Here is a 25,737-nt window from a genome sequence, read left to right on the forward strand (position 1 = left end):
ATGCTTCCGTCTCATCCTCATCTCTGTATTACTCATTGCCATCTCTGCAACATGCTGCCATGCAAGAGCTGGAGAAGAATTGTTCAAAGTTTGCTCTGAAGCAGCTTATTGACGGAAAGGCCAACCAGCCATCATCATAGTTACATAACTAAACAAAGGTTTTATTTTCCAAATGAACATGACGAAGAAAGTGTAGAAAGAAAAGATCCTGACAAAGAGGAAGATGATTAGAATAACAAGCTCGACGTAAAGGAAACTCAGAGGAGTCACATTGGTTTTGTTATAATGGGAGAGATGGAGCAGGACAATGAGAGAAATCTGTGTTAGACAGATGGAGGTGGGGAGGGTGACAGAACATGGATGTGTGAGAGTTTGAGAGAATAGCTGGTGAGATATGGATGAGAACATGGCAAGAAAAGGTGCGATATTGTGTAACTCCGCACTATTTTGCTCTCTGCCTGGTGAGGCAGTGCTGGATAGAAAGTGTGCATGTTTCTACACAATCAATAGATTTTATAGACTGCTGTATCTGAAAGAAAAGCTACAAGCAGGTGTTAACAGGTATTTTACATACAAGGATTTTGTATGGGGTGTTGGTTTCGCTGGAGCAGGAAGCCTCTGGCATTGCTGGCAAAGTCCCCTTTCTTTACTCTGAGTCCCTATAGACACAGGAGTCACAGACACACACATGCACACACACACAGGTCTATTCAACCTTTGCATGGAGGCCCCCAGAACACTGTTGATGAGCTCTGTGCCATGTTAGGCTAAACGCAGACTCAGTGCAATACTCAATGCTCGCCGAGTGTCTCGCACATGCGAAGGGACACGAATGGAGTCAGCCGTTAATCAGTAGGCACACACTCACAGGAATGCTGGGCTCCTTGGACGTCCTCTATAGGGTCCTCATCCACAAGGTAACACACGTGTTGTGTGCATGCTCTTTTTGATCAGATACAACACATCAAATGCTCTTATATGTTCGTCCGGCGTAGTCCTGCTGATGAGGTCCAACTGTTCTCTGGTTTAAAATTGTAAAAGCATTAGAAAGTAATTAGTTTGAATCTTTTTTAGCAAATGTTCTCTTTCTTACATTCACGCTGCCTCTGAGCTCAGAGTTGTGTAGCGCTAACCCGAAGGGACAGTTTTTATTACACACAACCAGTTAGAAAATCAGACAACCGGGCAAGAGAAAAGAACTCATCTTAAGACTTCTTTGTTTCTGTTTTTCAGAGGAAAAGCTGTGTTTTGCCACTAAAGCAGCAACTACGCTATCTTGTTTGAACCACTGTCCGAACCACTCTTTGAGATACAGAAAGATAAGAAGATAATAACCAGTAACATTGTGTGTTTGTTCTTTAGCTGATGGCGGTGTATGAGGAGCAGGAAGCCCAGCAGAGGGGTGTGGCCAACACAAGCCTGACCCCCAGTCCTGACCTCCACCAAGCTGAGCTCTCTGTTTTCCAGCCAATCACAGGAGGAGAGATCGAAGTCAATTCCTCAGCCCTCAAGTCCAGTAAGTCTTTATTTGTGCCGCCCGGCTGTGCGTTGAACTGATTTGTGGCATTTTCACGTCTGTGTTCATCAAACCTTTTGAAAGAAACATTGTGTCAGAAACAGTTTGATAATGCCTTGGTTAATGCTGGGATGTTTGACTGCTCCTGGCCGTCGCTACATGGATTATATTTAGATGTTACCATGTGCTTTATACTTGTTATTTCAGCTGAAAAATATAAGCGTCTATCCCTGGGAAGACATGTTTGTTATGACTTTGGTTTAATTTATATCTCACCTATGAGCTCTCTGAAACTAACCCACGCTAAGAATCTGTTATTGCATCTCAACACATTCGAACTCGAAGCTCCAGAGTAACTTTTTCAACTACAAGCATTCTTGCTCTCCAATTAAAAGTCCTGTTAACCCAAGCAAAATTTATTTTTACCAGCATTTGCACTGACACTCAGTGCTGCTGATTTATTCATTATTGATTAATACTTTGGTAAAAATAAACTCTAAAATAAAAAGTACTAATAGCAGAAGTCATAAAGTTTCTTTGAAAGCAGTTTGGTATTTCTGTTAATTGCCTGCTAATTTAATTTTAAAAGCAATTAACAATAATAAACTTAGGATGGGAAGAAAACAAAGTTTCAAAGTTTCAGAGCCGTTTTATACTCAGGAGGCACGCTGGTAACTTAAGATTCCAGTGCAGACAAAGGTCAGGATGTGATGGGTGGGACAGTAATGAAAGCAAGGTGGCAACACTTTAAATGTTGGAGGCAGTGTCGTGGAGATGCACGATGAGGTGTGTGTGATAGTGAGTCAGATGTGGAGACAGGAAGTACATGTGTTCTGTCAGGCTGCAGAGCATGAACTGATGTCTGCCTGCTTATTGTTACCTGGACCAGACCTTTCTTTTCATAGCATGTCTCTCTTTGCAGGGCTTTCATTTCCTTTCTCTCCTTTCCATCTGTTTCTGTCTTACTTCAGGTCAAGTGGTTTAGTGGAAATACTGTACAGTGAGGCGGCTTAGAGCTGTCATACTGACATGTCAAAATGTCATTTTACTGGAACAAAACAAACCACATTGGTCATGGACTGGGTGTGCTTACAGCTAAGAAAGCAAATACTGACTTTTCAATACATTTTGTGAATGTTGTCTTCAAAATGTGACTTAAAAAAGTGTGATTATGCTCATGCATTAAGTGTAAACTGTGTTCTCCTTCCCCTCAGATTATATAGTTTCACTCTCTTTATCCGGTACTCTACAGTAGAACTTAGCACATCTGCATTAATATTGTGTATCTCTTGTTTTATTCTCAACAGCTGCAACATAAATGACATTTCTACTTTCCTAAATCATGAAGCGGCCTTCGCTGTAAGATCCAGACTCTGTTAAGACGGGAAGTTTAGTCTGTTTCAGCACGGTCGCCTGTCAGCAAAGATTAGTGGTAATGTGTGACTGTCATGGGAGATTAGAAGTAACAGAGCTCTGGAGACGATCACTGTCGGTGGAAGGTCAGCGTTAGGCCTCTACCACTGTCTGATGTTCCGCCTCCCAGTCCAACTGCATTTCTACCTCTCTGCGTCTTTACCAGCTCATTGTCCATTGTTCATTGATTCTGTTTTCTATGTTAAGCTCATTCCACATCTTTCCTAACTTTTTCTTAATCCGTACTGCACCTCTTTTTCTGTTCACCCCCATTTTCTCTGCAAGCCTCCTGTTGATAGTATCTTGACTTATCTCTTAAACTTTTTCATAAAAAATGTGAAAACTACCAGCGATGTAATGTATTCTTTACAGTGGAGGGTACCTTATGGCCAAGTTGCAGCCTTATGGCCATGAAAGTGTCCGTAGGGTCACACTCTGATCCACCCATTGCTCGTTACTCCTGGTTTAAAAAAATCCAGATGCCCATAGCCAAACAATAAAGTCAGACTTCATTCATCCATTCTTTAAACCCATGTTAACCTGTTCAGGGTCGCAGGGGTGTGGGGGTTCTGATTGCTGGTCTTACCTTGGCTTTGTTTTGAACCTCAAAACGGCCCGACATGCATGTTTTTGGACTGTGGGGGAAAACCACAGTGTCTCGCTGTAAGGCGATCGTGTTACCTACCACACAACTGTGCTACCCCTAAACTAAAACAGTAATCCACAAAACCATGGGTGATGTTGCTGTGGCTTCATCCATCTTTTATTTACAATTTACAGTCTGTCCAAATGCTACTGTTTCTACGACATCTGTTCTGCTTTCAACTCTACTAGTTACACATCACACAGGCTTTAACATCTGATATCAGGGCTGATGTCAGTATACACTGCAGCCTGGACTGTGTCAGATGGCTGAGAAACTTTTCAACAGTTCCTCGGTAATAGAAATATGTAATAGAAATGTACATTTTAAGAGTATTTTGTAACATTTAAAAAACATCTAGATCGACACGTTACACGTTTTGTTCATTAAACTGTCAATTACAGTTATACATTGTATGTGCACCTCTTTTAATCCCTTACTTTTGTCATAAATTACAGTAAGATGAAAAATATATATATAAAAGATAAAATATGTCCCCCTTTATCCCCCATCCAACCATCCCTTTTTCATTGCTTTTTTCAAGGAGATGAATTGATTAGGTTTGATGTAATCCATATCCCCCAGCCGTTCTTAAGAGCACCAAGGGTCCATTTGTGACGATCAATATGTGACCCTACAAATATCATTTGGCATGTCCTTTGAGTAGTCCGACCAGATTGAGTTCTCTCCACTAGCACCACCACCCTTGCCATTATATTCCCAATTGAGCTATAGGCGCTTCTATGACAGTGCTCTTAATGTATATATAGATTGATGGTGCCTATAAGCGTGGATAGTATATTTGAGGTTTGGGAGTGTACCACAAAGATAATAATGATACCACAAATGTAATTTTTTTTAGATATATTTGCTCAGATTTTTTTCAGTGTTGACTTTAATTTCTGTTACTCCCTTCCCAGCCCCATCAGCACCACTGGCATTAGTGTGCTATGTTCCACTGATCACTTTCTGTGACATGATGATTTTGTGCTGAAAGCTTATAAGATGTGAAAGTGTCACTATCATATGTTACCTTTTGCACACACTAATCTGCAAATTAGCCACTTGTGACACCAGCATGTTCAACAATGGACCACCTCAGCTGACTCCTTTTGATGCGGAGGAGCAGCGGCTCTACTCCAAGCTCCCTCTGCATGGCTGAACTACTCACCCTATCTCTAAGGCTGGGCCCAGCCACCTTCTGAAGGAAACCTATTTCAGCCACTTGTATCTGCGATCTTGTTCTTTAGGTCACTATCCATCTGTCCATCTCTTGCTCCAAGCTGCCATCACTCTTGAACAAGATACCCAGATACTTAAACTCCTGCGCCTGAGGCAAGGACTCATCACCAACCCAGAGAGATTATTCCACCTTTTTCTGGTTAATAACCACGGCCTTGGATTTGGAAGAGCTGACTTTCATCCCGGCTGCTTCACACTCAGCGACGAACCTCTCCAATGTGTGCTGAAGGTCCTGAAGTCAACAAAACAACATCCTGGTGGAGTCCAACACGCACTGTAAACAAGTTCAACTTAGTGCCAAGAATGCGTACACAGGTCTTTGGTTATACAGGGATGGGGTAGCTCGTAAAGGTGAATCCGGTACCCCATGCTCCCTGAGCAAGAGGGAACCAACGACCAGGTCTACCAATCCAGAGGCGTTGACCCAGACCTCCATCCGACATTGAAAATGCTTGTCAGCCAAGACAGCCCCACCATGTCCAGAGCCTTTTCAATCTCAGGGCGAATCTCGTCCACCCCTGCAGCTATACTGCTGTGAAGCTTTGTGATGACCTTGACGACCTCTGCCAAGGTGATGGACGAGTCTTCCCCCAAGTTCTCAAGTGCTCCTTCCTTCGCTCGACAATATCCCCAGTTTGGGTCAGCAGTTCTCCACTCAGGTCAAGCACAACCTGGGAAGGTCCCTGCTTTCCCTTTCTGATCTGTCAAATTGTTTGCCAGAACAACCTTGAGGCCAACCAAAAGTAGAAGTCTCTCCGAATTCCTCCCACACCAGAGTTTTTGCTTGAGCAATCACCAATGCTGCAGTCCTTTTAGCCGCCCGGGACAACCAAGCCTGAAAGGCGTCCTTCTTCAGCTTGACGGCTTCCCTCACCGCTGACGTCTACCAGCTGGTCCTCCAGGTACCGCCATGACAGGCACTGACAACCTTCAGGCAACAGCTCTTGGAGGCAGCATTCGCAATGGAGGTGACAAGACTACAAAGTCAATCATAGATACCAAGCACACTTTATGAGCCACCTAATGCTTGAACATGGTGTTTGTGATGGACAATCCATTGCTAGCACAGAAGTCCAAAAACAAGACACCGCTCGGATTTAGATCAGGGAGGCCGTTCCTCCCAATCACTCCTCTGATCACTACATCTTTGCCAACAAGGGCATTGAAGTCCCCCAAAAGAACAATGGAATCCCCAGGTGACACCCCCTCCAGGACGCCACCCAGAGACTCCAAGAAGGCCGGGTAATCTGAACTGCTGTTTTTGCGTAAGTCAGAATCTTCCCTCCTGCGACTTGCAGCTACTGTGAAGTGACCCTCTTGCTTACCGGAGAGAACTCCAAAACGTAGGCGTTCAGCCTTGGGCTTGTGAGTATCCCCACACCTGCTAGACACCTCTCTCCATGGGCAACTCCAGAGTATGAGAGAGTCCAGCCCTTTTCCAGGAGTTTAGTTCCAGAGCCAACTCTGTGTGTGGAGGTGAGCCCAATAATATCTAGAGTGTTGGGCCTACGTGGAGGTGGCGTACTTTATCTTCTTTGGACTAAGCCCGACCGAGCCCTTGGGGCCGAGATGACCAAGTATCCCTTCTCTGGGCGAGGTAACTAATTTCCTCTGGTGCCGCTCCGTCGAGGACTTTGAATCGCTCTCTGTCTGACCCCTCCCCTGAGACCAATTTGCCATGGGAGACCGTTCCCAGGGCTTATGCCACCAACACACCTCTCAGGATCATCCTCCACCACGTTAAGGTGGTGATTCCATGGAGGATTTTAAGTGAACTATGGGATGATATTTGATTTTAATAGCAAAGCAAAAAGCAAGAACAAAAAAAGTTTTAATTTTAATCACTGGTTGCACTGGTGTGCCTAACTTTCTTGGGTGAACCAGCACAAAAGTTAGGTGCACCCAAACACCGCAGTTTTACAGGTTCACTCTTTCTCAAGCATAGAAAGAAAGTCCCCTTTAAGTTTTGATAAATCTATCTGAATATAGGTGTCATTAAACCAGGAAATACTTTTGGTTTGTGACTTCTTTTTCGATCTCACTCTGTTTCTTTTACTTTTACTGACTGCCAGTCATTACACTGTTTCACTCTTTTTATATTATTTATTTATTTTGTAACGATCTAGAAGTGGTAAACTTTCATGAGTATCCATGGAGTTGGCAATGTGCCACTTATGGCATCTGTTCATTTAAGCACATTCTGCTCCGCTTTGGTAAATGGCTGTCTTGCTGTATAATTATTAAAAAATTAATTTTCGTAGATAAAGCTCTAGATTCTGTCGCTGTTTTTTTTTTGTTTTTTTCAGTTCCCCCATCAATAGCTTTATTACCTGTAAGAGCATCACATTAATGTATATTTAGGTGTATGTATTAGCAAGACTTCCTGTACATTCTTAGACATTTTATAATCTTATAAGCATGTAGTAAATTGTATAGAAATTAGGGTCTTAGATTTGTTTCACTGGTAGAAAATATTATCTGAAGAGCACATAGTGTATTGTCACAACTTATGTTTAGTTATCCACCAGCTCTGAGAGTAGGCCTTGGTTTAAAAACACTAAAAGGGTTTCTCTGCATATCGTTCACTGACGTTTTTCTGTCTCTCTGTTCTTTCTACAGACACACCCCTGCTGGTGAGAAGCAGCAGTGACTCAGCCCTCAGCCCCCAAACAACAGAGACTGAACCCTCCTTCAGTGAAGGCAACACAGGGATGGTAAGACCCTGAAACAGGATTATTAAAAAATGACCCATGCAACACTTGGAATACCTATTGGAGATTCTGATGAACATAGGCAAACACCTACTGCTATTAACACATTTTAACACTCATAAATGGATAAAAAGTCCTTCAAGGAGATGTTTGCTATGTTTTATGTACATTATGTCTGAAGATAGTGTTGATATATATGGTCTGATAAGGACTAGTACTCAAAAGTAGCTTTGAATGTTTTTTCCCTGGAGCAAGCCTAGGTTGTACAAAATGGGGGACAATATACATAACCTTTGATCATGTATATATATATGTATATATAATAAAGTATTTTTCTACTCTATTCTATTCTATGAAGCCATAGCTGTTCCTCTAAGCAAAATCTATTGACTAAATTTCCCATAGTTACAGTCTGTTTAATCAGTAGCTTCATAAGAAGGAGTTGCATGTTAGTTTGTTTGTTAAGCTGACTTGTGTTTTTCATCCCTTAGTAGTGTAAAACAGTCTTTAAGCAATAAGAAGACGTAAGTCTATGACCCAAAGTATCATCATCACCTTACTAACAGGGATCAGATATGACCTGAAGTCTTTTTCAGGGACTCCGAGCTGAAGTGACTGGTATCTTTATATTTATTATGTCACCTTTCTTTTTTACATTTGCATGGGTTCATCAGCTTTTGGAAGATATTGATTCACTTTGATGTATCATCATGGACAAAATGAGCTTTACTCTATTGCTGTCGTAATCTAATTGGCAGATTATCATAAAATATAATAAGCACATAAAGACTCAACGGGATAAACACTTTGATTCTGATGACCCTGTGGCTCTCTCCTCGTTCATCATTCTACAGACAGAAGAAGCATTTGCATCACTCTTCTTAAAGCTCAGAGAACAGTAAATTATTGATATAATCCTTTCTCCTACTAATGGGGATATCACTACATTAGCGATATTTTACCCTGTAGATCATCGTCTTTTCAGTTTGATGCATATTTAGAAAACAGCAAACAAAAGTCCCACCTTAGATGTGTGTGCGCCAACACATGAGAAAGTATCTGATTTGTGCTTGTGTTGTACTCTTCAATGTAAAGAAACGCACACACACTGTATAGAAGCGGTGCAGTAATTGGGGAGAACTCCTTTTCCTTTGCATACTGTCATTGTTTAGATTAGATCATTAACCTGCTCTGCTATAATGAATACAAGACCAAAATAGAAACTTTATGCATACATTTTCCTACTATAACAATGTGTTTTGTTACCATTTTGATACTCAAGTGGGACACTGACACAGGCCAGCGGTGTGTGTGGTGGATAGATGTGGCTAAAGGTTTGAGTTAAATGATGCCTTTAGTGTCTGTATGTCTTTTTTATCCAGACACATTTTCTCACATCAGGCTCCATTAACAATGATGGATGTTTCCCAAGTGTTTCCCCCGTCTCTTTTCATACTATTTCCTCAAAGGGCAAAGGGCAAACAGGGTCTTCTGTTGCATCATCTGCTCTTTCCTCTCCTCCTTCCTCAGAACTGCTGATCTCATTTTCACATCTGTCCCCTCTTCAACATTTTGAACAGCAGTGCAGTACCAGCTGTCACTCCCTATGTGACGACAGTGTTTATACACGAGCCTAACGGGAACCCAATAAAAACCAGACTTTGAATTGTTGCCCCAGTACATGTCGTCATCTGCACCCCCAAAAGCAGATAACTGATATAAAGAGTGTAAGCTTTTTGAAGTTTTCATGGATGTAATTTGAACTCAACCTAAACTTTGAATTGTCTTCATCTCTGTAGTTTATTCTCCGAAGTATAATTAAATTCCATTATTCATGATCAGCTTTTATTCAAAGTGAATTATCCTCGCAAAATATTTCTTTCCACGCTGTAAAATTAGCACTTGTAATACATCTTCCATTGTGCTACCTTTGCCACCCATAATGTATGCTAGCATTTATAATGAGCTCATTTTCAATAGTTAATACATTTGCTTGTCAAAAGCTTTCTAAAAAATCAATCTAATGCGTGGTACCAGTTGGATAGAAGTGCTGTGGTGATGTTACTGTTTCACATTTACATTGTAGGACACAGAAAATCCCTCAAGTTCACTGGTTACTTTAACTCCTTACTTGATTGGACTCTTGAGTCATGAACTGTTTGCCTTTGAGACCCCTTACTGGACAACCGTCCTTCTTTCTGTTGCTCTAAGTATTCCCCTTAGAGTAACCTGTTTGCAAGGTTCAGTTCTTTTGGGGATTGTGATTGGTTCTCAGAGGTGGTCAGTGTTACTACTTATTGTTGCTGAGGGTGTTTGTGACACTATGGCATGTACACTGCACACACAATTATTAGGTAAGTGAGCAATTATTAAGTTCCTATTATTTAGTTTCCATGCGGATTTTTCAACTCCAAACCACATAAAGTTGAATGATAATTGGAATTAATATTTTTCAGGGTTAATAACACAAACACCTGAACACGCTGAACGTCCCTGTTATGCCCCAGGACCGCCATACTCCAAAACTGCAGCTTGTGTGCAGTAAAAAGATGAAGCTGAAACAGCTACGACTGAACAGCATTCACAGTGTGAAATGTCAACATTGTACTAAGAAGTACCTCAAGACCACTTTTGAGGGTTTTATGGGCAAATGGAAAGCGGAGGAATGGGCCTTTGTCTGGTTCACAAATGGACACATAGCACCACATGGAGTTAGTTCTCAGAAGAGTGGAGACAGTTTAATGCTTTGAGCTTCTGTCATTTGAAATGAATCGGTACCTTTTGGGGTTAAAAGTTTGACTCGACTCTTAAACCTTCTACATTCTTCTGGAGGATGCGGTTCAAGCTGTGCGACGGTAAGTCATCCTTCAGCAGGACGCTTTAGATGAAGAATGCTCCAAAAAAAAGCATCTATCAGTGCTACTAGTTTGCCAGCCAGCTAGATTTGAAAGGCAGATATTTAAGGAAAAGAACGGTGTATTGGGGGGTGGCTGTAGCTCAGGGAGAAGAGCAGTCATCTGCCTGTTGGAAAGTCGATGGTTCGATTCCCAAAGTGCCCTGAGGCCAGATGCCTACTGATGTAAGAATGTGTATGATAGAGAAAAAAGCACTGTGTAGTCTGTAAAACTGTACAGACTAAGACCTGCTGCATGAGTGTGTGAGTGAACGGGTGAATGCGGCATTTTGTGTTAAAGAGCTAGACTAGATAAGTGCTCTATACGTAATTAAGGGTGTCCATAGAGGCAATCGCGTATTCCTTTAAAGGGAAAAACTGTTTTCCTTGAGTGAATGTCATACTGTTATACCTTAGCGTCAGAGGCAGGAAACACTGCCTCTTGGGAACTTTTAGACGTGAATGTTTACCGTTTCAAACTATGGAAACCTTTGTTGGGACAGGTCCGGGCTGATAAGGTTAAAAGGGAATGCTCTTTACAGTGTCTTCTCGACACTACTGCGGTATTTCATCTTGCTTATTAACTTAGCAGTTCAAATTTCAATTAGCAGAGACAACCTTCGAACTATCTACTGGTCCATTAAACAGATTCAAGAGCAGCACTACCTTTTGGATAAGATGGAACTTAAAGTCAGTTACACTCCCTGCTAAAAATGATAGACTGATAGCAAAACATTTTTATTTCTTAGCTGAACATTCGGGTTTTGCAAAACATACCTTAAAAATCTTCTTTTTTCAGATGAAGTAAAAGAAGAACTTTGGAATCATGAGCCACATAACTTACAGTTAGTACTCTGTTGCACCTCCTTTCACTTTTATCACAGCTTTAATTCTTTGACTCCACTAATGGAAAAACAGTGTTGTTCATTTGTATTGTAGGATGCATTGTGCTCATCATCATCACTAAACCTCCTTTCGTCTGATTTAAATTTCCACCCCTTGGTTTACTGCAGAGGTGGTGACTGACATCTCCCATGGCCCTGTACCTGACACCCACCCCCTATCATCAATGATTGTAGAAATGTGCTCGTTGCCTGAAGAAAAAAAATGGCAGGGAGATTTCCAAGGGGACCACAGCCCCACAGATGATGATGGATTAAGGCCAGTAAAAGACTGGACTCCTTGAGTCCCCAAGTGTCAACTGTGCTCACACAACAGTGCAAAACCCAGATCCCACGTCATAAGACTTAGAATAGTAAACATGAATGTAAGCAAAAGATCTGCCTGATTTCTTTATTATTATTCCGATTATTTTCTGCATAAACGCACCATGTGTCAGACGGTGCAATACTCAGCAGCTCAGCTCAGTGTGGGACAGTAGCTGGACCTTTATCAATAAATCCGTCATCATGGGCTGCGTTGAAAGTTCAGCTTGTAAAGTCTAACTTTTGGTGAACATCATTACATATTGAGCCCAGTAGGCTGACGTTACCACCATGCTGCTGTGAAATGAGGAGCTCATTAAGAAATATTATCAGCTTACATTTTCAACAAGTCCATATTTAAACTATTAGTTATTTTCTCATCACTAATGACTATGCCATAAAAATAAAGGCCTTTTAAGTTATTTCCCAATCCAAAGAGCACCTCAGATGAATGCTGTTGAATTCAGGAAGTGCTCCTGTACAAGTTGACTCATTTTCTTATTGAGCCAACAAGAATATATAAACAAGATAAATGTATGTTTATCAAAGACATTAATTCCAATCAAAGATCGCAGCTTTTCCCTGTGGAGGCACGTGCATACAGTTGGCGTGTAGGATCCCGTAGTTCTGTTGGGTCCTGTTCCTCTAACGTTGTGGAACCTCTGCTCTCGCTGTTTGGATGCAGTGCGTTACAGTGAAAAATGAATCATTTGGGATGAATCTTTATCTGAATTTGCTCAGAATAATTCAACAACTGGTAGCTGTTTAAGTCTGTAGAACTATATTCAGCTTAATTTTGTCTCAAAAATCTTTGGGGACATGTTAGTATGAGGATAGATTTTTTTTTTGCCTGAACTCAGAACTCAGAGAGAGCAGTAGGCAAACCAGCTGTCAGTTACAGCAGCCATCAGCAGGCAGTAGGCTTCTGTAATCCCTCAAGTCTTATTAACAGAGCAGTCATTTTCACATCAGCGGTACACTTGTCACAGGTTTCACATTCAACAAAGAACTATAGTGATTTTTATTTATTTTTTTTTGGGCAGAGGGAATACTAAGTATTTCTTTCAGCACCAGCATCTTATGGCCCTCTTGGTTCTGCTTTGCCTTCAGCTTCATTCGGGTGTTCTTGCCTTCACTCCCCACGTTTGGCTATTTCAGTTACATGGTGGAAATCGGTCGTTACAACATAAGTGCTAAAAGGTATAAAGAAAAATCCCTTCATTATTTGTCCTCCTACCAACTTTCTGTCTGCTTGATGGCCTTCGGTGCCACAAATGTTCCCTCTGTCTACACTTTTCAGTCTTACACCTGCTGTGCTGCAGTAACTACCACATAAGTGTCAGAGTGATAAATGACTCTGGAAGACTTCTACAGTAAATAAAGAGACTCTTTCCGCTTTTCTCATACATGTCTTCTAAGCTGCTGTCACAGCCCCCCCCCCCCATCTCCTTCTCCATCCCTCTCTCTCACATTTGTCATACGTGCACACCCTCGCTCATCTGTCTCCTCTCAACCAGACGGGTTCTTATAGGGGTAATGGCTCCAGAGTAATTGTTCAAATTGTCACTTGGCCTTTTGCTAAGAGGGAAAGAAAGTACTCTTCTTGCAGTGATTCTCTTTTTTCTTTCCTTCTGCTCTGTAATTCTCTCTTTATTTAATTTCAACTCTGAAAGATTTGTTGGTCCAGGATAGCTTCGACTTTTTAAAGGCCAGTTTCTGCCTTGCTTAAGACGTACACACACATGCACACAAAAGGTGGGTAGTGTGATAATCAAACAGGAAGTTCTTCTTTGGTTTGTATGCATGTGTGTGTCCGCTGTGCCACCCTGCATCAATGTGTGTCAGTAAAATGATTTTGTGTCCGCATGCATACATTTATTGACTATTTTATGTAAATTGCTGTGTCAGCTCTTGTTTTGTTCTTCTTTTCCAGTGCCTGTGTGTGTGTGTGTGTGTGTGTGTGTGTGTACAAGTAGAGAGTTAAATCTTTTGTTTAAGGTCCAATGTTTACAAATGTGTGACATGTAAAGTGCAACCAGCTGAATGCGCCTGACCTCACCCTTCCCTTCTTGGCTTGAAGGAAAATGCATGGAGGCTGGAAACAACAGGCCAGGCCTTTGAGTTGTCATTGTTTGGTTTGACTCTTTTGTGCTGCTATGACAACAAGGAGTTGCTACATGGTATAAACTGCTGTTTTAACATGATAAAAACATGCGATTCTATACCATAAATCTTAGTCATGGAAATGAAATATGGCACATTTATCAACAGGACATCCAGAATATTCCTTTCTTTTAAACAGAAAATATATTTACAGTTTATTTTACATTTGTCATTTCTTTCTGTTTCAGCCCTCTGGCTCTTTGACGCTTGAGAACACATTAATTTTTATGCATCTATATATTCCTGCGGGAATATTTCAAGACTGCTTATCATTAGGTATTTCCCTTTCATATAGATGCACATGCATAAATACACTGACACAAAATGCCCAGCATGCACTATTGCTAATTTATCATACTCACTCTGAGAGCATTTTCAGGGAACACTTAGGCTGATTGGTCATTCAATAATTAGTAATATCACTAATTGTGTGCTGTTTTATCCACTTTTAGCACTTATTAAATTGGACCTAGAAGAAAAAATGCTTGCAGCCCATTTATTACAGGCATAGTTACTCAAGGTTGGATTATTCATCACTAAGTCAAAATGGAAGTCCTGCCTTCCTGTCCTCCAGATTTTGGAGGGCCACTAATGCTCACAAGTATTGATTAAGCTGTCCAATGCTGACAGATTAATGTATTAATTTCTCCCCTGCAGTTGCCCCCAGCATTACCAATAAATCCCAGTCTTTTAATAAATATATTTTTGTTTTGTGAAAGCATCAGGTCTTCAGTCATTACCTCTAATAAGCTTTTTGATGTAATCATTTATTACTGAAAACCACGGTGTTCAGCCTTTTTGGTGTTTTCCATTGCTTCCTTTGATAAAAATATCATTGTATTTTTCATGTTGGATTGGGCTGAAAATAACTGGGTTTGAAGTATGGGGAGAGTTCAGTGTGTGAAACATTTAGAAGCATTCTTAAAATCTCTCAAACATTACTATGACTAATGAGACGCATTTAGTTGTTCAGATTCATTTACTTGTTTTAAATTACCCTTTAATAAGTCACATACATTCTCATCCTTTGTAATTAATAATTTGCTCTTCTGAATAGAGAGAACAAGGGAGGGAGACTTTTTCTTCTTGCATTTCTTTAATGAGACATACAGTTAAGCACCAGTGGCTTTGCAATTAATGTATGAGTGACTGTCATGTCAGTAAGGTTAGGATAATTAATGTTACCTGTCATCCTCTTACTAATTAAGCTCAAATGACAGCATCAACAGTGAGGCCAGACTAATTGATTTTCAAGCCACCAAAGCCCAAACATATGTTTACTGTACTGGCAGTGTGTCATTTTCTGTCGAGTCTCATTCATTTCGTCCTCTTCCATCTCTGTACAGCAGCCACTGTCTTTGATTTTTAGAGCTTCTCTCTTGACTCAATCTGACGCTTGTATTTTTTCTTTACTGCTGTGTTTCATAAGCAGTTGGCGAGGGTCATATGGCAGTGTGGGGGTGGTGGGGTTCAAAGGTCATGTTAGGAGTTCATTAGTGCCAGTTCCTAACACAGAGCCTCATCGACCTGCATGTATTTCTCCATATGTTTACACAAATGGGAGCTGTGTGGTGTATGCCTACGCTCAGATTACACATGTGGTATTTATGTATGTGCCCGTGTGCTAACCTCTAACGCATGATACAAGACACATCCTCTTTGATTTAAAGATATTTGAAGCTTCCGCTGCAGTAGACCTGGTGCTTCAGATAGTACAGCTGGAGCTGATGGTCTTGAATGAAGAAATGTAGACTTTATAATATTATGAATTGAAATGACATGTTGAATCTTGAAAAACCCACGTATTCATGTGTAGTTGCATGATATGAATGCAGGTCAAGGAAAATGTACTTTTACACACAAAGATTAGGAGAAAAGATGCTGCTACAGAGGTGCCGTAAGGACCTCTCTCTGTGTGCACTGCTTAGATCAATACTTCTCTTTCACAGTATACAGAACTAGCTGACAGAAAGCATAGTGACCTTTACATCGGTGGGAGTTGTTGCACAGTGTCTGACTGTACGAAACTGTACAGATATTAATGATGCAGAGCTTGTTCAAGACAAACAGACACACTTGATACCTAAAGATTAGTGTCTTGGATTACATGAATTTCACCTTCTTACATCTTTTTTTTCTTCTCGTGGTTGTCATGCCTACTATTGATGATATTTATTACAACATTGTCTTTAAGTATTAGATATTAATTGCTCTGCATCGTATTTTCAGCTCCTTCTCTCAACACTTGGCGTGTTATTCATTCGTCGCCTGCTTTGTCTTTCACAGCGTAAAGGCTAAGTTGTTAAGGTCAGGCTTTAAATGCAGCGCCGTAAAGCTACGATCTGAACACTGGAGCTTCTTTAAGTCTCCACCTATGCACTCATTCTGTCGTGTATTCACATTTTGATACACATTCATCCAGATGGTTCCCAATAGCCACATTATCTTCTTCTTTTTCTTTTTTATCAAGTCCTTCATGAAGTGTTGAACTCTCCAAATGTCTATCGCTAAGCGACTAACAGCATGGCTGTTCTGTGTGTTCTCTGCAGGCAGCCGGTCCTGCTGTGGGGAGGCCTGCGGGAGTGGACCGCACCCAAGGCAAACACACCTTCAATAGCGGGTCAGTGCCGATATATATATCTACTCGTTCTGTTTTCATTCATTTAGTTAATATTCTACTGTGATAAACTACTGAGGTTACATTTGGTTAAATGTTCAGAAGAGACTCTGCATGTGTTAGTCGAAGATAAGTTGTGTTTGTCTGCATTCGTGTTGATTGGTCTTTTTTTTGTGTGTATCTGTCCCACTTTCTCATCATTATAAGCTGTATTCTAATCCAGATCAAGGCCATCACAGATATAGTTGGTGTAAAAAAAAAAAAAAAAAAAAAGCTCCATCATTAGCTCACAACAAAAGACTGCCAAAACAGGGTCAGGGTCACACACACACACACACACACAAGGCACATACTTAGGCTGCCATACACACATGGTCTCAAAAATAAACAGCTACAAAGACACTTGCATCTGCTATTTTTACAGGCAGACACAACTGAGCACACACACATACACTAATGAGTGCTGCTTAATTAACGCTGGGGTGCAGAAAGCCCTGTGTCTCCTATGGGCCTTTTTTTGTTTGTGTCCATGTGTTTATTTTGGCTCCGTGAGGCAGGCTCCTACGTTCAAACACTAAGGCAGGATAGACGGTTAACAGAGAAAATACACCCACAACTTGCTGCTGTCAATCTGTTTCAGAGTGACCAGAGTGAGGCTTTTTTGTTTGCATGGGCTGTATCAACTGAAAGTTAAAGTTCCACTTCCACCAGTCAGCAAGTATTTTGCTTAAACCCTTTTTCTGATAGACATGCAGCCTTCATAGAGAAGTGTCATCCCTAAAGTTAGTAAGACTGAATTAAATAATAAACTGCCAGTAGAGTTTAAAGCCTTAAAAATGCTCACCACAGTTTAAAGATAGAAGCAGCACCAGCATGTTTCTTGTCACTGTGTTGTGGATATTATGCATATTTTCACTTTTTTGCCATGGCTGTACATAGTCCAGATGAGTCAGATGATCCTGTTCTGTTCGTTATGATATCAAACGGTATCACAGATACTTAAAGGAGCATTGTGTAATTCTCTGCTGTTCATTAGATTCTGTCATTTCTGAGTGTGCTTTGAACGCAACACTCCACGCTTCGGAGAAACTACGGTGGCCTGATGCTGCGTGCAGCACACACTACCCAACACATCCATCCCATCCTCAAATGTGTCACGATGTCTTCTCCATCGAGTGAAACCACTTTTAGAGATATAAATTATAAATAGATGTTACATTTGGTCAGATCTTCTGTGAAAAGAGAACTTACAGTGAATGTCACTGTTAGTTGTTCTGCATTATATCAGTGTATATATATCAGCATATATACCTGTGTGGTAATAAAAGCTAACATCACCTACGTAAGACTAAAGGCGGTTTGTATATAGTCTGATAGAGGGATAGCATTAGCAGGGAACACGTTGTATCTGGCTGACATTATCTTCAAAGCCTCTTAGTATCACGTTACACTTTGATTGAAATCAGCTGATCACCGTAACATGACGCCGAGTAATTTCTGTCCAGCTAACAAAGCTACTTAGTAGTTTTGGTGCATAAACTCACGTGAATCAACAGTTTTCAAGAGGGACACGGAGAAAACGTTACGTTTGTTTAATCAGACCAGCTGATCGTCTGCAAAGTAGCGGCGAATCGCGTTTGCGCCACCCTTTGTCCCTTCTAGGCCACTGTAGTTAATATGGCGACGCAAGTGGTGTCCTTCCAGGTAAGCCTTTGTGTAGAGCGGACTGCTGTATATGTAAATAAAAAGGTGAAATCTAAAGAAATAAAAGTGTAACGACTCGTTTCATAGGGTGGCTATATAGCACTAACAACATAGTTATATATAGTTATATTCTATTTCTGTTAAGAAATCACCACAATTATTACACACTGCTCCTTTAATAATTGGCATGCTACCTTAAAGGATTATATCCTAATACCGACATCATCTACTTTTTCATGAGTTGTCATTGGCAGTAATAAAGTAACTTACTGCATGTTAGACTTTCCTTCATTTAACCTGAACGTCTCATTAAGACGAACAAAAACACAGCTGAGTTTTAATAATCATACAAGACCAGAGTGCCCATATTCCCAAACTATGTCTAATGGCATGATTAATGGCAAACAAAGACAGTAAATGGGCAAATTGCAATTTTAGATAGTGGCTGTTGCATCAGTGATCAATATGTGAGACAGTTAGTGGATCATCTATTACTGATAGCTACGATACTGTTTTAGAAACACCAGTAAGGACCAGAATGCATTTCACTGGTAGTAAAAACAACAGAATGAATAGAAATGTGACGTAAACTTACTGGTATGTAGGGAGAGTTAGAGCTTTGTGGTGATCTTACCTCAGAACTAGCTGCTTTAGCTCCTCCGTAACAACCTAAATGCTGCTGTATGCAACACAGACGGAAACAGACGAGACATCAATGCACTCTGTAAAGAGTGTGGGAAGCAATCAGTTTCTTTCTCTTCTTTCTGTTGCTGCAGTATGGAATTATTTTACTGTAATACACCATTCTGCCAGCTAACTGAATGTCTAAGCAAACATAAGAGAAAATATTTAGGTTTCATTACCTGTGATGGAGGTATTCAGTAAAATAGCAGTAATATAAAGTTAATACAGGTTTAAAACACCCATTCCCCTTTGTGTCATTGTTCTCTACAACTTTTTCCCTGCACATTTCCTCTCATGCACACACACTGTTTGCATATGAACCATCTCAGCTGTGAGTAATGTAAAAGTGATGTAATGGTTTTTGTGGTCGCCGGGGAAACGATCCTTGAAATTGCGAAAAGTCCGAAATGAGTAGAGGAATGCAGCCATAAATACTGGAACAGCAAAGCATTCGTTAAGGGAGCGTGCGTGTTTGTGTGCGGCTGTACATCAGTCTGATTGTTGTGTATGTTTTTACACGCACATTGTGCCCCCCCCCCCCCCCCCCCCCCCCCCCCATCAGAGTGAGTCTTCCTGTGCCTTTAAATGTGAAGCTTACATCTATAACCACACTGCATGCACAGCAGAAAACTCATTCCAGTAGAATCAAATTCCCCTTTTTTCTACTGAGAAACAGATTTACTCTAAATGAGTTTATTTAAATGGCGTTTCCAGTCCAGTATATGATATTTCTTTGTGAATACGGCGCAGTATGGAAGCCTGGTGGCGAGCAGGTAAATGTGTCTCACTGGGTGCACAAACTTTTTTGTGGTTGAAATGCACATCTGCATTGAATACACATCTGCATCCGTGTTATGGAAAGGAAGGGAGTCTGATAGTGATGGTGCTGTGATACTAACCTGTGTGTTAGTGCCTCTCTCGCTGCATTTGTTCCTCTGTTAAACTTTTGCATTTCTACAATCTCTACCTTTATTCTCAAAATGGAATATTTGCAGTTGATTATTATCAGTCATTTTATTTGTTCACTCATCCATGAAAGACTGGTGTGCTTTAAATCCTTGTGTATTTACTTTAATGAACCTACAGTTGCATACAATGTCTTTGCTTCTTTGGTTTCTGGTTCTTTTTTTAGTGAGCTGTAGAGAGAAAGGAAATGGGTTGATGAATAAGAACAGGGATGAGAGGGTGGGATGCATTGAGATGAAGAGAGTGGTTTGGTGATGCATATCCTCCTTTTTTATTCCTCCTCTGTGTTTCTGTCTGTCATAGTGAGGATCCGTAAAGTGGCAGCTGGATAAAGAGAACACCTGCTCTCTTCATCTCTTTGCTCCTCTCTGTCCTGTTCTCCCCTTTGTACATTTGGCTCTTTTTTCCTCTCTCTTGTTCACTCATTGTGCTCCGTCTCTCTTTTCTCAAGTCTCACCCATTCTGTCTCTCTCTGTCCACTTCATTTTTTTGCATTGATGCAGCCTGTCAAACATCCCACAGAAAAAAATGAAAAGGAAATGCAAATGGATCTCAATTGCTTGTGTGTGTTGGAGGTGGAGTGTTCAGATCAGAGGCACAGCAACGAGGAATGGAGAGAGGGGGATGCGTGTTATTTTCCTGTTTATATTAATTCTATTCATTAGCCTTGTCTAATTAATTCAGTACCTCCTCCTTCCCTCATTTCACTGTTTTACTTCCAAACCTTTCCACACCCCCCCCTGTCCCGGTCTCTCTGCTCTGTCCTTTCTCTTGCCATTCTTAGACTGACACTATGAAACATGAGGTTGAAACATCTCAAGTAACTGCAAGCATGAATTGTGGTGGGATATTACTTCAAGCTGTGACTGAGATCTTTATTTACCTCAGCTGCAGAAGGTAATAGGCATCTATGTTTGAAGCAGGTAAAGAAAAGGCCTGCTCAAGAGCTAATGTTTGGTTTGCCCCTCCTGGGAAAATGATAGAAACACGGTCGGGCTTCGGGTTGTTTATTTATTTCTTTGGGGAAAAAATCTACGCCATGACAAATATACACAGACAGGGCATGAATGCCAACACAGGGTTGCTAAGTAACAGTGATTTTGTTTATTTAACGTGAGAGCAGGTGTCTAAGGCCTTGGAGTGTGTATGTAAGTGTGTATGTTAGCCTACCATTGTCCAAGAAATAAAAAAGGTTCAGACGCAGTAGCCAGGTTCCCTCTCCTGATTCTATTCCCTCTAAAGTGCACAGAGAAAATGTATCCCTTAGCATGAGGTGGAGCCTGTTTGGAAGAAGATCCGAGGCCTGTTGGGAGGTGAGGACAACTTGAACAGGTTAAAATGACGGGACTCACCAGCTGTTTCCTGGTTGTTTTCCCGTTTAATCGTGTAAAATTCCATAGTATACCCTACACAGTGAAGTTTGCAGTATCCTGTACGGTAATAATAAGCATCTTTCTGATGGTGTATTATCACATGACTTCTCATAGTGGAGCTGACAGCTCTGTTATCCTTTGAACTGGTCAGAGATGTGATGCAACGATGAAGTGCTTTAGAACATAAACTGGGCCTAGGAAGGAGAATCTCTGTGTTGACCCTTGAAAAGTCTACTTTATTACTATTGCATTGCATTGCATTGTGGGAGGTTGGTGTTAATGTACTGTCCACTGCTGGCGTATTGATCTGTTCCTCAGGAAAGAGTATGCACTGCACATGCTGCTGGACATAACGAAAAATCTCACGTATTTTTCTCGCATATTAAGTAGGAATTTAGTATGATGGATGGAGTTGAAGTCATTTTTGTCCTGACTTGCATTTCTGTGTTCCCAGTTGTCTGGATTAATCCAGTTTTGCTGAGTAGCGATGAGGCAGCATCAGCTTTGTGTTTGTACATGTGACTGTGAGGCAGAGTTTCACTCTGAGACAAAGAGAGAACTTGTTTTTGCACTTTGCATCTCTCCCCTGTTACCACCCACATCATCAGTAACCCCCTCTCTGGAGTTTATCAGCATCTGTACTGCTATCTGTTGATGGGGATTTAGGGATGGATGGATGGTCTAGAGAGAGGCAGCAGAACCGGCAGACAGGGTCGGCGAGACAGACACCCAACAGCAAGCACAAAACAGAGTTCACACAAACACACACACGAGGAGCAGAGAGAAGGTCACGAGAGGATTAATTGCTGTGCTCTGATAGATAAACTAATCAAACAAACAAAGACTTCAGCACGCACAGACATTAAAACACAGACAGAATGTAAAGCGGATGCACACTTGAATAATCCTAACAAGACCGAGACATTGAAAGATTGAAAGTAGGGAAGAAACCCATCGAGAAGAAAGGAGTGAAAAAGTTATTGAAAAACACACACACCCACTCTCGTCTACTCCTTTATTGGTTTTGAATAGACTGTCAGCATTCCCTTCTCTGAGGCCCATGTTCACAGGCACGGATTAAGTCCTTAACAAAAAAGTATTTTTAGCACAGTGAAGGCATCCATGGAAAATCAGCCTCAGATAGAACTTACCCAAACTTTACCTCAAGTGGCGCAAGGTTTCAGGACTGTTTTCATTCTGCTATGTGTGTATGAGTGAGCCAGTTCTCCTTCCATTTTACATCATGTTTTAGCCCTAAGTGTGACATTTTAATGTTTGCAATTAGCTTCTGTCACACATAACTATCACCCTGCCAGATCTGTACTGCCCATGTGCATGTAGACCTAATTATTGAATGAGACTCCTCTCCTTATCGTCGATCACCTTCATCATCATCATCATCATTATTATTATTATTATTGTTATTCTTGTTGTATGCAATCATTGTAAATATTTATCATTTTTGAGCTACTCGACTAATTTGAATTTCCCCCACTGGGGGATGAAAAAAGTATTTTTCTATTCTTCTATTCTATCATTTGCATTCTTGATGGGGATTACACTTTAACTCTCAATGATCAACATTATTGTTGTCTCTTTGTGTGCATTTAACCGTACGTGTGTGTGTGTGTGTGTGTGTGCACAGCCTGACCAGAATGGTGGAGATCCTGGGTGAGGACAGTCCATTAGGAATCCACGTGGTTCCCTACTGCTCATCACTCAGTGGACGGTGAGTTGTGTGTGCACAGACACTTAGTCAGGCTCATGTATACAGAAACAAGACATGCTCACTATAGAAGACCTGTTTGTGTATTTGTTTAGCGTGTCTGAATTACAAGCACAGGCATACAATAGATTACAGGAAGACCAAATGAGTGTGAGTGTCGGAAAGATTTCAGAAAGAAAAGCAGGATGACTTTTTCTGACTGTTCTCATGAGTCTGATGACCCTGTCACTGTCCTCCTTATAGTCCCCTATCAGGGTTCCTCCTCTCCTTTCATTCTGTCTCATCTGCCTTAACTTGAATAACATCTCCTTTTGAGGAACCACTAGTTTTGCAGTGTTTGGTGATTTTGCTCACATCTCGTAGGGATATACGCTCCTTATTCACAGTATTAAGTCCTACCAGAGCTTTCGTGGCATCTTACAAAACACTCATGTTCTGTGGTTCATAGTAAGATTCGCTTATTATAGGTGACTTTGGCCTTGTCTTTAAGAACAGCGTTGGTTGTTTTCATAGATCGTTGCTTGTCTTTGTTACAAGATCTGATGGAAAAAAAGAGCAGAGGGTGAATCCTCATGCTCGGCACTCTGAATGATAGGGCTGTAATTAAGGTTTTAGATAGGCACCAACATTGCATTTGCTTAAAGGGAACTTAATGTGGGAGTGAGTCATTAATTGGAGTAAGCTCTGTAACATATAAAAATTCTATCTGCAGTGTTTGTACACATCATAATGGTAATATCGCCCTACTTAGATTAAAGTCAGTAGAGGGACTGTTGGTGTGCTGTACACAAAGCCACTGTGACATTCTGCAGGGTCCAAATGCTTTTATCTGTCCCTTTATCACATATTTATCTACATTTGTGCTCACCTCTGCATCTTGTTTGTATGGGTGTTTATTAGAGGTGATGTTCTCTCATCTCCTGGTTAGCATGTGACAACATTAGCTGCAGTGACACACGCAGACAGGTTTCTGACATGGCTGTTACTCAGTCAAGCATATTCACTGTTTGTTCGGGCTACAGTCGCTGATGTTTTTGGTCTTCTTGCTCATACTGATGGACGTTCCTTTGAACCTCCACATAGATGGAATGTTTTTTAACCGAGGTCTTTAATCTCCGATTCTCCTGCCAGGTCTCTTGGTCTGTTTATCCGTGGAGTGGAGGAAGAGAGTCGTTCAAAAAAGGAGGGTTTGTTTCAAGAGGATGAGTGCATTGTCAAAATCAACAACACTGACCTCATGGACAAGACGTTTAGCCAGTGAGTATAACTCAGTTTGTCTGTGTTGAAAAGAAGAGGAAAATACTTAACTTTCAATAATGTGAGTATTCATTCAGGAGTATTTGCAGTCAAGGCAATGGAAGAGTTATTTATTTTATTTTGAATCATTATTGAGCCACAAACGATGCAACTGATGCTCAAGACAGGTAGCTGCTTTGTCGGCAGTACATACAGATAGTGTGTTTATATTGCATGCATAAAGTACCGAGACGGCTACAAACAGGTGCATCAAAACTAAAGCAAATAGAAAGAAAAGAGCAGGTCAAAGCAGGCGGAGCCAGATGTTTCTGCCATCAGGCTGTTAACAGCTGCTTTGAATTTGTTTGGAAAATTCAGCTGGTGTCACAGCTGATTCCAAGCAGAGAGCAGCATGTTTAAACGTCCTTTTTCCAATTCATTACGGGCTGTAGAGGTGGTCAAGAAGAAAATGTTTGGGTAGTGACAGCAACAGCTCCCCAGAAGTTTTTCAGTGATGTAGGCCAGGAAGTAGCTTTGAACAGACAACCCAGACATATTTAACTTGAACACTATGAGAAAACTATGAAATAGGCTTTCAAGGTTTGTGATGAACCTCCATTGTAGACTCATGCATTTTGCATGCATCTCATGCATGAAAGCATAGCAAAGATGTATGCATGTAAGTTACATGTCCATAATCCATCATGCACATAAAAGTGGTCGTGTCCACTCTCTTTTTGGCCTGGAACGGAAGATAAGGCTTTAATCGTGAGGGAAGGAGGAACAAAAAAGGAAAATGGACACTTTTTTCACCAGCTGCTGGTGCCTCATATGCTTTATTTCTGTTTGCTTACAGATGCTCCAATAAATCACAAACTCCTGTTTCTTGTTTTCCTGGCCATGAATTAAGAAAAGAGAATTGGCTCCAGATCTTTGCACAGCACTGACAGTGTGCTGGCCTTTCTGTGTCTTCTTCAATCTTATTCCTCAGAGCAAAGATTAAGCTTCGTTGTTCGAGTAGCTTTGTCTCGGTAGAGTTTGCTTACTGTACCACTGAAACCCAGTATCTGGGGATGTAACATGATTATAGAGGGAATGCAATAGATTTGACGCAGATCTTATGACAATTACAACACATCACAGTGAACACATAGTCCACACAGCAGTCCTTGTCCAGTATTCAATGTGGTAATAGGATTATATGCAAGGTATTTTATGCTGTAGTGTAGGTAAATGGATTTTCATAGTAGAGGTTTCCACCTGTTGTTCAAAAACAGGTGTACAGTCCTGTGTGTGCACTCTGAAAAACAGTTATTCACCCAAAGACATTTGGTTTTAAAAGCATGTGCGTTTGTAAGTGAACAAAGCAAGAGAAATTTCAATAACAATAAAACAAAGGACTGTAATCCTGCCCGAAATTAAAGCTGCCTCCAAACATTGAGTGTGTGTTGGGTCTCACACACACAAACACCCGGTATTTCCACGATTGGTTGGTCATGGCAGGTGATATGGGGCTCAAAATCTGTCCAAGTAGATCGATGAAAGTTCACTGTGAACGACGTGTGCTCACACACACACACACACACACACACACACACACACACACACACACACACACACACACACACACTGCCAGTGTCCTTGC

At 41.0% G+C, this 25,737-nt stretch overlaps 1 protein-coding gene across 2 annotated transcripts in view; it reads left to right on the forward strand.

The window, feature by feature from the left end:
* The window catches only part of pard3bb (par-3 family cell polarity regulator beta b), a 200,558-nt gene that overhangs the window by 40,163 nt on the left and 134,658 nt on the right, over nt 1-25,737 (forward strand). For both annotated transcript variants that reach the window (XM_072397832.1, XM_072397833.1), the window contains exons 3-7: nt 1,363-1,516; nt 7,434-7,528; nt 16,336-16,406; nt 22,776-22,859; nt 23,988-24,113. In XM_072397832.1, the coding sequence (XP_072253933.1) occupies nt 1,363-1,516; nt 7,434-7,528; nt 16,336-16,406; nt 22,776-22,859; nt 23,988-24,113 (530 nt within the window). The remainder of the gene's footprint in view (nt 1-1,362; nt 1,517-7,433; nt 7,529-16,335; nt 16,407-22,775; nt 22,860-23,987; nt 24,114-25,737) is intronic.

Source organism: Leuresthes tenuis, unplaced genomic scaffold (genome assembly GCF_036924035.1).
Source record: "Leuresthes tenuis unplaced genomic scaffold, fLeuTen1.0.hap1 SCAF_12, whole genome shotgun sequence".
Classification (NCBI taxonomy): domain Eukaryota; kingdom Metazoa; phylum Chordata; class Actinopteri; order Atheriniformes; family Atherinopsidae; genus Leuresthes; species Leuresthes tenuis.